General features: G+C 47.1%; 1 protein-coding gene and 1 long non-coding RNA gene across 4 annotated transcripts; one reads left to right on the forward strand and one right to left on the reverse strand.

Moving 5' to 3' along the window:
* Nucleotides 1–3,520: 3,520 nt before the first annotated feature.
* On the reverse strand, nucleotides 3,521–10,867 carry PPP1R15B (protein phosphatase 1 regulatory subunit 15B). 2 transcript variants are annotated; one of them, XM_023640359.2, is made up of 2 exons: nucleotides 9,823–10,867; nucleotides 3,521–6,433 (listed from the first exon to the last, which is right to left on the reverse strand). In XM_023640359.2, the coding sequence occupies exons 1-2, from the start codon at nucleotides 10,723–10,725 to the stop codon at nucleotides 6,212–6,214; spliced, it is 1,125 nt and encodes a 374-aa protein (XP_023496127.2). In that variant the 5' UTR covers nucleotides 10,726–10,867; the 3' UTR covers nucleotides 3,521–6,211. The 2 variants fall into 2 exon arrangements, with proteins under 2 accessions (XP_023496127.2, XP_070122586.1); XM_070266485.1 differs by having other exon boundaries at nucleotides 3,521–8,222.
* Nucleotides 10,868–11,179: 312 nt separating this feature from the next.
* LOC138923999 (uncharacterized) lies at nucleotides 11,180–13,184 on the forward strand. Of its 2 annotated transcripts, none has more exons than XR_011438416.1 (2): nucleotides 11,180–11,393; nucleotides 12,550–13,184. It is a non-coding gene; the product is annotated as an uncharacterized lncRNA (long non-coding RNA). The 2 variants fall into 2 exon arrangements; XR_011438417.1 differs by having other exon boundaries at nucleotides 11,218–11,393; nucleotides 12,055–13,184.
* The last annotated feature ends 1,705 nt before the right edge of the window (nucleotides 13,185–14,889 follow it).

The raw sequence follows: 14,889 nt of genomic DNA on the forward strand, positions 1-14,889 counted from the left end.
GCTCGGGTGTGGCGGGTGCTCTAATACAGGATATCACTTCTGGAAAAGGAAGGTCCCAGCCGATTTGCTCACATATGAAATTCACAAATTAATATGTACTGTATTAATAACACTCAAATTAATTGATGTGGTATCCCTAGCCAAATGGAAATTTGTAATTACACTCTAAAACTCTACAAGCTTACTGCAGCTTCTCTCTAAGGACTTTCAATTCTGTGATTCTCCAACACCTAGGACTGTGGCACGTTTGTTTCTAGTCTGACGTGGCTGGACTGATGAAACCTCAGTACAGGTATAAGAGAGGTGATTTTAAGAAAGTTATTAACTCATTCAACAAATATCTATTGACTCTCTATTTGCCAGGCACAGTTCTAGGCTCTGGATAGAATAAACAAGACACACAAAATCTCTGTTCTCAGGGAGTATACAAACTGGTGAGGGTGGCGGCAGACAAGAAGCAAGAAAAATGTTGGGGCTGGCCCAGGGGGGCAGTGGTTACGTTCGCGCGCTCCACTTTGGCAGCCCCAGGTTTGCAGGTTTGGATCCCAGGTGTGGACCTAGCACTGCTTGTCCAGCCATGCTGTGTCAGCGTTCCACATGCAGTAAAGCCTGGCACAGACGTTAGCTCAGGGCCAACCTTCCTCACACACACACACACACAATGTTGACAAGATGAGGTCAGAGTTAACCTCATTTAAAAGGTGATGTCAGAGGGCAAGGAGGGGTGGGGGTAGGGTGCTGAGGGGTCTCTTGGAGGGGGTGTTTGAGATCCAAAGTGGAGTTGGTCTTCTCATGAGGAAATTTGTTTTTAAAAACCACCTTTCCACGACATACATCCAGATGAGCCTTTTTCAAAACTCTTTTGGGACTCCTCTCGGGTTTTTCCCTTCAGAGCTGACATACGAACCCCTTTAAGAAAAGCAGGCTTAACTCAAAGCAGCATGACCCAGCGTTACTGTCACCTCTTCCTTTGACTCAACATCTCTAGGACGTTTCTGAAAGTCAGTCCAGCCTCAAAGCGTAGGTATTACCCTGACGTTTTGGTGGAGAATTGCACAGAGCTCTGCAGAGTTAGAGCTCTGTCAGGCCCACCTTGGATGGCATCTTTAATGAACACAGGCCTCTGGCAAGAAGATCCTCATCCTTCTTCTAGGATCTATAAAACAGCAGTGAAGATGAAACATTCAGCAAAGGCAGGAGGAAGCTGGAAAAGGAGAGCATGGAGACGAAGTGAAGGGTAAAAGATGAAAAGCACAAAACGTGGGAAATGGCTTGAGAGTGTCTTCCTTTGTGGTTCAGCTTTCTAGACACTATGTTCTCAGTAGATCCCTAGGGTGCCCTCCCCATGGGCCAAGCAACCCACATTCCATAAACCTAGTCTCCTCTGTCTTTCCCTGGCGAGATTACGGAGTCTGCCAATGAAGAAACACTGATGATGCGACTCAAAGTGTTAGGTCATAAGCACCCTCACCTCCACCCCGTGTTCTACAGGCCACGGGTACAATGACTTCTCTTTAAACGCCCTCAGGTCAACCTGTCTCTAAAGCGTATCAATTGAAAGCATTATAGATCCTGCTTGATAAACCCTCACAGTTCACAGGCTTGGAAGAGATTTATCCTATTTATTACACATGCTGTTGTGGACCTTGCTATCACGCTGCCTTTGTATTCTCAAGTCAGAACTAAACGACAACAGGAACGATCTCACTGGAGCAAACCCAGGGACGAAAAGACTGGTGTTTTGTATTGATCACAAACCATTCAACTAAGTCCATAAGGAAAGAACTCTAATTACCCATGCAGAATGATCCCAAATTGGTAACATTTGTGTCATAATCAGTTAAATGAAGAAATACAGGGCCCGGCCTGGTGGCGCAGCAGTTAAGTTGGCACATTCCACTTCTGTGGCCCGGGGTTTGCTGGTTCAGATCCCAGGTACGGACCTGGCACTGCTTGGCAAGCCATGCTGTGGCAGGCGTCCCACATATAAAGTAGAGGAAGATGGGCACGGATGTTAGCTCAGGACCAGTCTTCCTCAGCAAAAAGAGGAGGATTGGCAGCAGATGTTAGCTCAGGGCTAATCTTCCTCAAAAAAAAAGAAAAAGAAAAAAAATACCAAAACCTCTTTATATGCATAAAAAGAAAACTGTCTCTCACCTCAAAAAGGCACCATGGGCAGCATACTTATCTTTTACAATGTACCAAAAATGCCTTTGTATATCTCTATATTAGATACTTTTATAAATAACATGTATTTTTATGAGAAAAAAGCGAGGATGTTCCCATTCTTATTTTTTTTAAAGTACAGAGTCCAAAGGAAGTGTCCAAATGAGACCACCAAATTCTACATGCAACGATCAAGATTCCTGAGATCAGCAAATTTTGCTTTAAATTTTCTTTTAAAATAGGAAAAAAAGCACAATTTCAATAGAATATCAGAATAGTCATATCAATAAATCTGGCTTGATGTGATTATGGCCATTTTCATATACCTTCCTGAGGAGAAACAGCCAAAAATGCTTAAATTAACCCCAAGATGGTAAGAAAAGTATAACCTGGGGCTGTCAACTCAATTTGTACTAAACATTGATTATCTGCAACCAAATGTTAGTTTCTTTCCTTCCAGTGCAACAATGTACCTTTAGTAATTTTTCTTCACTAGCTAGGAAGATCCAAATCCCTAATAAAGAACAGTACTATGCCTTAACATTAATAGGTTTCCCATAACCCAATGCTTGTCTTTTTTTTTTTTGAGGAAGATTAGCCCTGAGCTAACATCTGCTGCCAATCCCCCTCTTTTTGCTGAGGAAGACTGGCCCTGAGCTAACATCCTGCCCGTCTTCCTCTACTTTACATGTGGGACACATGCCACAGCATGGCTTGACAAGCGGTGTAGGTTCCCACATAGGATCCAAACCCGAGAGCCCCAGGACACCAAGGTGGATCATGTGAACTTAACTCCTGTGCCACCAGACTGGTCCCCCAATGCTTGTCTTTTTCTCAGGATAAAAAGTTTTTTCTGGTGTTACCATCACATTCACTCAATATTGTAAATGTGAGAACATTGTGACGTACAATATCATGGTCATCAGTAATAATGCACAAAACAGAGAAGATTTCTCTGCTACTTGGGAGAAACACCATGCTGACCCCAGTATCTGAGTTTTACTGCTTCTGTGAATACTGTTTTACTGTCTGCTTTGCAGCAGAAGTGGGTGGCTGGGGACAATTTTAGAATCAAATCCCTTCTTGGAGATGTCCAAGAAGGGCATTTCATATTCTAAGAAACAACTTCTCCTTTCTATTACTAAATTGTGCTTTCTAATTGCAATAGTTATCTTTTTACCCTTCCTCTATTAGCTGAAGTGCAATTTACATGTCACATAACCTTTTTCAACCACAAAAATTCGTCTTTAGCACCTCTAAATTTATAGTGCTTCTGCAAAAATACCTGATTTAATCCAGAAAATCCTGCTCAGTAATTCCAAAACCCATGTAAAATACTATGAAACACACAATATACAGTTGAACCAAAATATCATGTAACATTTAATAATTGCAAATACATTTATTACAATTTACAGATTAGTTAAGTTATAGACACAAATACAATTTTAGCTATAAAATCCCGATGAACTGGTTGCGTTTAAATTACTGGATCTGTAGAAGCCAATTTGGAAGTCTTCTAGTCTAACTTCACCTTCCTAAATTATAGAAAAATAAAATCTGATAGTTTTGATTTCAAGTTAAAGATGAAGAGGTGCTGTTATCACATTTCAACACTCAGAAAAGGAAATTTCACCTGTCTGTACAAAGCCTTTCACATGCTACATTGATACTTAAAGCACCATTGCAAGACTTGAAGTGTGTAAAATGTTCCATTAAAACTTACAAGGATTTTCTGAGATTATGGGGGTTTAAGTTTGTTCTAACAACTAAGATTGGATGAAACTGACAGGAACTTTTTCTCCTCGGTCCAACTTACAAACGGTCCCCCCATCCTGCTCACCCCCGTCTGGCCACTGCCTTTAGAGGAGGGCAGCAAACCACTCCTAACCAAGCTTTTCCTCATTGGGCACCGAGGGTGGGACCCCAAGGAACAATTTCCCAAATCCAATAAATGTAAAAATATCCCACTATTTTCAAATATGCAAACATTCTAGATTTCAGAAACACAGAACACAACCTAAGTCTCTGAAATAAAAGTATACTTCGGTCTGGTTTTCAAAGAATGCCTACACGTTTTCCAAAAGCTTTTTTCAAGGCGAATGCCGCCTTCCTTCCCACTGACACAGCTGGGGCTTGAAACTAGCCTGTTTCCACGGTGTTCCACCAGGCTCCATAAACACACCCCCTACGACTACCTAAGGGGGAGGGACGCAGAACACACAGAACAAAGGCTCTGTGAAAATCAGGCCCGCCTGCACGCTGTCACACCCGCAGAGTGTTTACGTATGAATACACATATTAACACTGGCAGCAGTTTTTAGAGCAAGCCAGAGAGGCATAAAACAAGGACCAGGTAGATTACAAACTGAGGTAGTAGCCCTGCAAGCACTTCTCATGGAAACCTTGTTCCCACGCTGAGACAAGGTCAAAACGAAGGTCATCTTTCTACTCAGGTTTTCCATTACCTGTGACAGGAAGCACGTGGAGCAGAAACCGACCATTAGGGAGCTGGTTAGCATTCCCTCAACCTAACAGATGCACACGTGGAGAGCTAACTAACTAAACCAAGCACAACCAGCTGCTGCAGACACTTCAATTCAAAAGTAAACTTTGGGCTAAAGACAGCAAGACCTTCTACTTGTTAAATCTCCAGTCCTATCCTTTCCTCGAAGTACAGACTTGCCACCACTTCCCTCATTGTTGAAACAGTAGAACACAAGAAACTTGGATGCTGGCTGAAGTCTGTATTTGACAGTTCCAACTGGAAAATTCAGAACTGCCCGTCTCCAAGTTTAGTGTCACCCTGACAGGTTTTAAAAGTGACAGTGCTGAGGCATGGCATTAATAACACTGGCTTTCTGGTGAGAGCACATACAACAAAACAAAGTCGCTCTGAAATGGCTTCTATCTTATTTCTAAGAAAATTCTAGGCTTTTAAATTTAAAAAACAGGGGTCGGCCCAGTGGTGCAGCAGTCAAGTTCGCACATTCCACTTCGGCAGCCTAGGGTTCGCCGGTTCAGATCCCGGGTGCGGACATGGCACTGCTTGGCACGCCATGCTGTGGCAGGCGTCCCACATATAAGTAGAGGAAGATGGGCACGGACGTTGGCTCAGGGCCAGTCTTCCTCAGCAAAAAGAGGAGGATTGGCAGCAGATGTTAGCTCAGGGCTAATCTTCCTCAAAAAAAAAAATAAATGCCTATGATGCTATTATTACTTTCTGGAGTCTTTTACAACAATTTCTACTTGCTGAAAGATACAAAGAACCAATTCAACTGAGAACTACAACAACATATACAGAACCCTCTCCCAAAGACAGTTTGCACAGAAGTGAACTATATTAGCTGTTAGAATATGCAGAAAGACGCAGCTTTCCCAAAGTAGCAGCGAGTGCTGCACAGGGAGCTCTGGTGGCAGTCCTTGGAAACCTCTTCGGCAGAACTTAACCTAGAAATAAAAACCCACCACACACTTTCAACCAAAGTCATTTTAGAAGGAAAAAAGAGTGACACAAGATAATGTTCTGTAAGTTGGTAGCATATATAAAATTATTTTCTGAGCCTTAAAGCAGAAGGGCCACATCACTGAAAACAGAAAACATAAAAGCCCATTAATTTCAGAATGTTGGGGTGGGAGAAGAGCCCAAACTTTTTATACAGGTAAACAATTTAAATTAGAATGGAAAATGGGCTTTGAGCCCTATAAATATTGTTTCCCATAAAAACAAGTTTTGAAAGAGCAAAATTACACTTTAAAAGGTCCCCTTTTCACCCGAGCAAGTAAATGGCCTTCACAAACACATCAACTACATCAAACACGGGACGATTAGAGATCACAGCATCCCATCCTTCATCATCAGGGCTGGACACAAACCTGGATGTTTCTGAGCAGGACACAGTGCAAAAAATATTAAACTAGGTCACTGGATCCAAGGTGCACATCCTCTAAAAAAAGTCAAAGGACAGCTGCCAATTTTTGTTTTTAAATGAAACCTCTCAAGTAAGAGGTAGTGTATGCTAGGGCCAGAGGCTGTTCAATCGTCTTAACATTGCTCAAAAATATCAAGTCCTTTGAAACATGTGTCCTGGAGTCTATTAAACATTCTTTCCCTGTGCTCAAATGTCAAGCAATATCCAATAGCATCTTCTGTTTCTTGAATTCGTTTCTGGAACCTGCATCCATCTCGTGCAAATTCCTCCCATGGTCCTTTGCGATCCTCATCACCACTTATATAGTACTCGGTGACTTCTTCGAAGAAGGTTACCTATAAAGACAAAGATGAATTTTAATCATGCTCTAGGATCATAAAATCATTGAGGTAATTAACCCTTTCTGCTACCAACTCTTTCGGAATATCACATATCTCACAGGAATATTTGGTCTCAACTTTAACAGAAATGAAAAAAGACTAAGTTCTGACTAGACGGCATCTGAATAAAACAAGGGGCAAATGCCACCTTCTTTCTTACACACACAGACTCCTGTCCCCCCTCCTTGGCTTCTGGAGTTAATAAACTGAATCCAGATGGGGAACTGAAATTTTCCTGATATTAATCCTTACTGTTTTTAATCCTTAGGGAAATAGTTTTGTGATACTCTTCTTCCAAAATGATCGATGTTCCCAAACAAAGAATTTCAGAAATCTATCTCTGGAAGTCAATGCTTGTACTTCAGCATCAGAAACCTTTAACAAGATCTCCACTTATTCCCATTCTTCCTTTTTTTTAAAAAAAAATTTCACTTTTCAGTGCTTTCCAATTTTTGAATCATGAACATTATTATTCTTACATTACTACTTTTGTAATCAGAATATAGAAGAGAAAGTTACTTAGTAAACAAAGTGCAGCAAAATTAACATATCTTTAAGGCTGTGTTACTGTAAGAGACTTTGTAGTTAAGATAAAAACCTTCTTTGTATTCCTCAATATGCTATTATATATACATGAAATTGTGATTATAATACACACATGATCACATGTAATAAGTGACAGTCCCTTTTAATCCCTACTTAATTTCTAATATATAAGTTTCTTTCTAAGATATCCAACTCCCAAAGTAAATACTTGCTTTAAAGTATGTTCAACAGTTACATCAGCTAATCCCACAGCGGCCTTCTACTTTCATTCCCTTTATATCAGGCCAAGGAATGCCCCTGAGGACAATTAGTAGGTATGTAACACCTTACTAGATATTGCATTTTAGTGTTACTCATTCGTTGTCACTAAGACAAATAATAATAACAAACATATACATAGTGTTTACTATATGACAGGCTCTTTTGAAAGTACTTTACAATTTCTATCTCATTTAATCCTATAACAACCCTATAGAATATGTACTATTACCATCTCCATTGTAGAGATAAGGAAAAACAGAGGTAGAGAGGTTAACTGACTTGTTCAAATCACACAGCTTCTGTGGTGTAACTGGTATTCAAACCCTGAGTCTGGCTCCACAATCTGCACTGTTATGCCATGACACAAGGCATTTTAAACTCCCTTATCCAAAAACCTCACTCCAAGAATGAGGCACTATTCGTTATTCCCATATACCTAAAGAATGGCAAGTAGTCAAAGGCTGCCGAATAATTTTACCATATTTTAGACATAATCATTAAAGATTATGTTGATAATCTTTAACAAAAGATTATCAAAAAAAAGATAAACGTTGCTTGCAGTTCACAGTCAATACTCTCACATCTACCTGACTCATCTCATTTTTACTCAATGAGCAAGCTAAAATGAGACTGAGGTCCTTGAACAGTAGGAGCTACCATTTAAAGGCAAAGCAATGAATTACGAGTTTTATTGACTCCTCTCATTTGACTCATGCAGTAACTCATACAACAGACATTATTACTACTCCCATCAGATAAGCGAGGGAATGGAGGCCATGCGAGGTCAAGCTACTCCCCAGGTCTGGCTGTCTTCCCAGGGTCCAGGGCCCGACTACTCAGGAGCAGGGAACACTGGTCTCCAGATGCCAAGTGCTCATCCATCGCCCCACTTTGTTCCTCGCCTAGTTACTAAAGAGGCCGTTTTGTCAGGGGCCCCCTAAAAAGACAGAGAAAAGCTCTTTTATGCCGGCACTTACAAAGTATGAAAATTTACTTTTTAACATGACTTATTCTGCTTCTCCAGATAAGACATAAGATTACCTCGACGACTTAAGAGACATTTACTACCCCAGGAAGAGTTTCAAAGTATTAAGCTGGCCACGTGCAGCCAATGGACTCTGGTGCTGTCTACTTGAAACTCCCTGAAGCTGCAGAACTTGAGGTCAGTAATCATTCACCCGCTGCTTCCTTTCCAAATAAAGGGCCAGGAAAGTGAAAAAACGCTCCCTCCGCAACAAAAGCTACCCTGTGAGTTTGGGGCCGCCCCGTGGCCGAGTGGTTAAGTTCTCGAGCTCCACTTCGGTGGCCCACGGTTTTGCTGGTTCGGATCCTGGGGGTGCGGAACAGGGCACTGCTCATCAGGCCATGCTAAGGCAGTGTCCATATAGCACAACCAGAAGGATCCACAACTAAAATATACAACTATGTACCGGGGCGCTTTGGGGAGAAAAAGAAAAAAAGAGAGAGAGAGAGAGATACCCTGTGAGTTTGGAAGGATTTTTCTCCAATTATTAACTTTAGCTGAATAAACAATAGAAAAAAAAGTAAAGCAATTCAAAAGACCCCCAAAATAACGCTGACAAAGTGTTGAAACAGTAAAATGCTCCATGAAGTTTTAAGACTAGCCTGGGGGCCGGCCTGGGGGCCCAGCGGTTAAGTGCCCACGTTCAGCTTCTGCGGCCTGGGGTTCGCCCGTTTGGATCCCGGACGCTTGGCATGCCATGCTGTGGCAGGCATCCCACATAAAGTAGAGGAAGATGGGCAGGGATGTTAGCTCAGGGCCAGTCTTCCTCAGCAAAAAGAGGAGGATTGGCAGATGTTAGCTCAGGGCTAATCTTCCTCAAAAACAAAAAAGATGACTAGCCTGGGAACAGAAAGCAACTACTCCAGATAAACCGAATAAGTGACCATAATAGTTTACATACAATCATTAACCTGCAGGTGCCAATGATAACTAGTACTGTATCCCTAAGAAAAGGCAATGCTATTTCCTGTCTTGTTTTTGACTGTTAATCAAAATCATGTACCCGTCCAAAAGTTAATGTTGAAATTAGCATTTTCTTTCGTGGCAAAAACTAGATAAACCTGAGGTGCTCCTTGGCACCATCGACCATTTGGGTTCTAAAAGACAGGAATGAAGACACTCACGTAGATAAAATAGAAAGTGTCTGCAAACGACTTACCACATTTACCCTCATTTGAAAACTCTATGTCTGTAAGAAGGCATTCTCAATCTCTGGAAAAATTAAATCGTGTATACACAAGGTCTAATTTTCCCGCTCCGTGAAAAAGAGTGAAAAGTCGGAGCTTGCAGGGAAATAGCTCAGAGCTGCCAACCCCCAGGAAAACGGCACTTCCCTGCTAACACCCGCGCGCCGGCATCTCCGATTTGGCTAGGAACCCCCCACAGGGCGGCAAGAAGCCGGGTCCCTGGTCAACCCCGGTCCGTGGACGGGAGACCCCGGGCGGCCCCCTCCGCCGCGCGTGCACCCCAGGCCGGCGCGGGCACAGCCGCGGGGCGTAACGCAGGGGCCCACCTTCTTCCTCCGGCCGCGCGCGCGGCCCGGCCCCCGCGCCGCCCCGCACGAGGGCGCGCCGGGCTCGGGCGGCCCCGCGGAGTCGCGACGGCCTCTCCGGCTTCTCCCGGTCCGAAAAGGGGCCTTGAAATTGAAGAGGTCGTAGGGGTCGTCGGAGCGACAGAAGGCGTTCCAGAGCCGCAGGCTCTCCGCCTCGTCGGCGCCCGCCCGCGCCGCGGCCTCCGCACCGCCCGCGGCCGGGCCCCCCTCGGCGGCGGGGGCGCCTCCCGGGGGCCCGGGGGCGCAGCGGCTCAGGCCCTCGGCGTCCGGCTCGGGGTCCGACTCGGCGAGCGAGCTGCCGCTGTCGAAGCCGTCGTCCGCGGCGTCCTCCCCGTCCGAGCCGCTCTCCGCCGGGCCGCCCCCCAGGATGTAGTCGATGAGCCGGTTGCCGCAGGCCGGCCGGGCGGCGCGCTCGGGCCCCGCGTGCGCGCGCGGCAGCCCGTGCTCCTCCTCCAGGCTGTGGTAGCCGTGGTCCTGCTCGGGCGTGGGCAGCGCCGGCCCCGCGGCGGCCGGCGGCGGGAGCTCCAGCCCCCCCACGCGCAGAGGGCGGCCTTCCGGCGGGCCGCCCCCGGGCGGAGCGGGGCGCGCGCGGCGCTCGGGCAGGCGGCCGCCGTCGGGGGCCGGCGGGGCGGCGGCGGCGGCGCGGAGGGCGTGGGCCCGCGGGGGCGCGGCGGGCTGCAGGGCCAGCGCCGGCAGGAGCGCGCCGAGGAGCCGGCCCCACGCCAGCAGCCGGCGCAGCAGGCCGGGCAGCGGCGCGAGCAGCGTCCTCCAGGCGCCGGCCCGGGCCTCGGGCGGGGGTGCGCGCTCCGGGGCGCGCCGCGGGGAGGAGACGCGCGGCGGCGGCGGGCGGGCGCCAGTCTCCATCGCCGTCCGCGGCCCGCCGGGACGCGGAGCGCGGGGGCGAGGGGCCTAGACGGCGCCGGCCGTGCGCAGCGGCGGCGTGGGCGCCCCGGGCCGCTCCCCGGGCCAGCAGCGGAGCCGCAGAGGACGGCGGCGGGCGGGCCCCGAGCCGGCACGGCGGGCGCGGGGCGCGGCGGCGTCCATGCTGCGGGAAGGCGTCCTAGTCAGCGCCCGGAGGGCGGCGGGCGGGCGGGCGGGCGCGGGGAGAGGCGAAGCCCAAGATGGCCGCAGGGCCAGGCCGGCGACGCCACCAGCCGGCGCCGAGCGTCACTGACGGGGCGGGAGGGCCTGCCGCTCCTCCGCGCGGCCGCCTCCTTCCTGCGCGGGCGGCTGCGCGCGCGGTTGCATCAGCCGCCGGCTGCGCGCCTGCGCACTCGTGTCCCGCGGTCTCCTAGGAGACGCCGCTCCCCCAGCGCCGGAGCGGCGGGCGAGGCGGGGCGTGCCCGGAAGCCCGCCGGGCGCCCCGGGCCCTTGAGTGGTCCCGCGCGCTCGACCGGATGCGCCTGCCGCACTCTTGCGTGCCTCGGGGTTCCAGTGCTGCCGAGCGCTAAGAAAAGCATCGACCTGAGGTTTTAGTATAATAAGAGTTGGACAGCGTCTGGCGTTGAGGCACGGAAAATCTGGAGTGCACGGTAGGAGTGGAAAATGAGCCATTCTTGTGCATTCTTGCCCCCTCGGTTTTAGGGTTTCCAAATCGCTATTTAGCTGTGCCCGGGATCTAGCTTTCAGCCTTTCCGCGTCCGGCCCACATGCATCCCCCACGAAAATGTGAGCTCGTGTTTCTCAGGTGGTGTCCTCGTCAGACTGTCCGCTTTCAGGGCGACAAACTGAAGTTACAGAAGAGGAAAGAAACGTAGTCCCCAGAACTGTTTCCTTTCTTTAATGCCTCCCAGCAGGCAATACGCTCAAATCATATTTACATCTGAGCCCCCAGAACCACAGGGTACAACACCTAAAGAAGGAAGCACAGACCATTATCCTTTGAAAAAATTTTGTCTGATAATTTTAAGATTTTTTTCCCTTTTTCTCCCCAAAGCCCCCCAGTACACAGCTGTCTATTTTTAGTTGCGAGTCCTTCTAGTTGTGGCATGTGGGAGACCGCCTCAGCATGGCCTGGTGAGCGGTGCCACGTGGCGCCCAGGATCCGAACCAGTGAAATCCTAGGCCCCCGAAGCTGAGGGCGCCACAGGCTGGCCCCGTCTGATAATTTTAGCTGATGTATTTGATTCTCTCGTGAGTTTGGTCTTAGTTCATCCCTATTTCTGCTAAAGCTGTTTAATGACATTCCTGAAGTCAGGTGTCTGCGACCGAGGGAGCGCTCGGGGACAGGAGAAAATCCTTCGGGAGCAGAAGGCGGCCAGCGCTCCTCCGCTCCGTGGGACTGGTCAAGGAACAGCCAACTTCCTTCTAAGGAACTAAGAGGGCCTCAATTTGTATGGTTTATCCCTTGGAAATAGCTCATTTTCAATCCTAAGAACTTGAGAAAAATGTGTAAATAATAGGAGTCAGTTTGATAATAGAAAAGAGATCCAAGAATGCAAATTAACTACTCAAAGCCTCAGTTTCTTTGGCTGTAAGGTGAGGCTACTGTCTCGTCTTTCAGTGGGTTGGTGAGAGAACTAAATTCCTAAACAGTGCCTAGCCTAGATAGCGTAGGGGCGCAAACATCAGCTCGTATTTGTTATTCATCAGCTAATAATTGTCTCCCATGGCCTGGGAGCCTGTCCTCCCCCTGCGCTTTGCCAGCCCTCTCTTCAGTAACTTCTGTTCACACATGTCATATTCCAGGGACATCGCACTGGTTTCCTGCCTTTACTCAACGCTGTTCCTCAGCTGAGAAACCCTCTTCTCCTGTTACATACCTACTCATGCCTCAAGGGCCAACTCAAAAGTCAACTCCTTGAAGTCGTTGCCAACCCCCCGAGTCAAGATTGTATCATTACACTGTATTAGAGCACTTGACACACGACACTGTATTCCTGTAAGTCTTCTCTCCTGCTGGTCTCAGCTCCTCGTGGGCTGTACCCCACTACGGTGCTTCCCAAAGTGTGGGCTAGGCACCAGTGGGGATCCCCTTTTAAGACCCTTCCAGAAGGTCCTCAAGGTCAAAAATATTTTTATACTACTGCGAAGCTGTTATTTTCCTTTTTAACTATTTTCCTCTCATGAGGGTACGGTGGACATGATCAGCTAGAGGACGCGTGGTCTGTGCTCTGCCTGCAACAGAGTGAGTGCAGAAGCGGACACGAGATTCAGCTGTCTTCTATTAAGCCAGATAGTAAAGACATTTGGAAAAAATGCAAAACAATGCCACTCATCTTGCTAAACTGTTGTTTTAAAAAATAATTTTTCATGAAAAATGTCATTTATCTTAACATGTAATGGGTTTATTATTTTTAAATGAATAAATATTTTTGAATTTCTGCTTTGAGTTCTTCAACAGTAACTATGGATAGATGTAATCCACATAAACAAAAATTCTTTGGGGTCCTCAATAATTTTTAAGAGTGTAAAGGGGTCCTGAGACAAAAAGTTTAGGAACCACCCACCTAGCACGCTGACTGGAGCATAACAGGTGATCTGTACATGTTGAATGAATAGAAGAGTAATAATACTTTACGGGGCGAGCCTGGTGGCACAGCAGTTAAGTTAGCACATTCCGCTTCTCAGCGGCCTGGGGTTCACCGCTTCGAATCCCAGGTGCGGACATGGAACTACTTGGCATGCCATGCTGTGGCAGGTGTCCCACATATAAAGTAGAGGAAGATGGGCACGGATGTTAGCTCAGAGCCAAGCTTCCTCAGCAAAAAGAGGAGGACTGGCAGTAGTTAGCTCAGGGCTAATCTTCCTAAAATAATAATACTTTAAAACAATAGCATCTTCTGTATGGCCAAGTCTCTTGCATTCCACTCGCAACTTTGTCACTAACACCACATGCCCCTGAAAAAAATTTCTTACAACTAGTATATACAACCATGTACTGGGGCTTTGGGGAGGAAAAAGCCAAAAAAAAAAAAAAAAAAAAGGAAGATTGGCAACAGATGTTAGCTCAGGGCAAATCCTTCCCTGCCAAAAAAAAAAATTTTCTTACAACTTTCTTGAATGGGCCTCCCCTTCCCTATGTAGTCATTGGATACATAATTCTTATTTTCCTTACCTTCTAAAAGGGAAAAAATGCAGTCATGAAGTATGGGAAAGCTGTAAGAATATGTGACTGCCTTGTCAGTCTCGACAGGAAAACAGTGTGAACCACCTCCTGCAGCCCGCTATCACCTGGGGACAGACGGAGGAGGCCCTGGACACAGAGATAACCATGCGTTGCCGAGGCCGTGTGCGTGCTGGTGGAGACAAGTGCGTGGACTGGCAAGCTGACTGGCACTTTGGCAGAAGAGAACTTAAACCTCAGTAAATTACGTTTATTTTAAAAGATTTTGCCGGGCCTGAGGTAAGGGGTTGATAGCTTTACTTCATTTTTCAGAGTCAGTACCACCTCCACAATCTTATTCCCAAGTATCTACTCTCTGGCTACCACCTCCTCTCCTTCCAGCACCCTGCCCTGGTACCCTAGTCAATGACTTAACCCCCCAAGACCTCAGACCATTGCTATTTCCACTTCTTTGGGTAATTCCTCACCCTCTTAATCTAACAGGAATCCCAGGATCCAGTATTAAAATTAATCCCTTTGCAAAGACCCTGCATTCACTTGCCCCCTCCTACACTAGCATTCTTCTCTGGCAAAACTCCAGCCCTAGTTAAGCCCAAGTACCCACCTATTCTGAGCCTGCACCCTCGCAGCTAATCATTGGTGGAGAAAAACACTCAGCCGTGTTGCCTCACTCACTCCCTACTTGTGATCACAAATTCCATCCACGCCAGGCACTCCTGCTAGTCCCACGGCAGCTCTGCCTCTACACCCTGACACAGTTTCACGTGTCTTTACTCAAACTTCCAGCATTCCCATAAACACACATTCTTCACTTATGATCACAACTCATACTTTATTGAGAAAATAGATACAGTTAAACCTCAACAATGCCATCTTTCCACCACCAAACCCACCAAACTACCTGCATCTGGACCCGCACGCTCTGCCTTCAATCCCATTACAAGCGAAAAAGCGTCCTGGGT

The sequence above is a fragment of the Equus caballus genome, chromosome 5, assembly GCF_041296265.1.
Source record: "Equus caballus isolate H_3958 breed thoroughbred chromosome 5, TB-T2T, whole genome shotgun sequence".
NCBI classification, from domain to species: domain Eukaryota; kingdom Metazoa; phylum Chordata; class Mammalia; order Perissodactyla; family Equidae; genus Equus; species Equus caballus.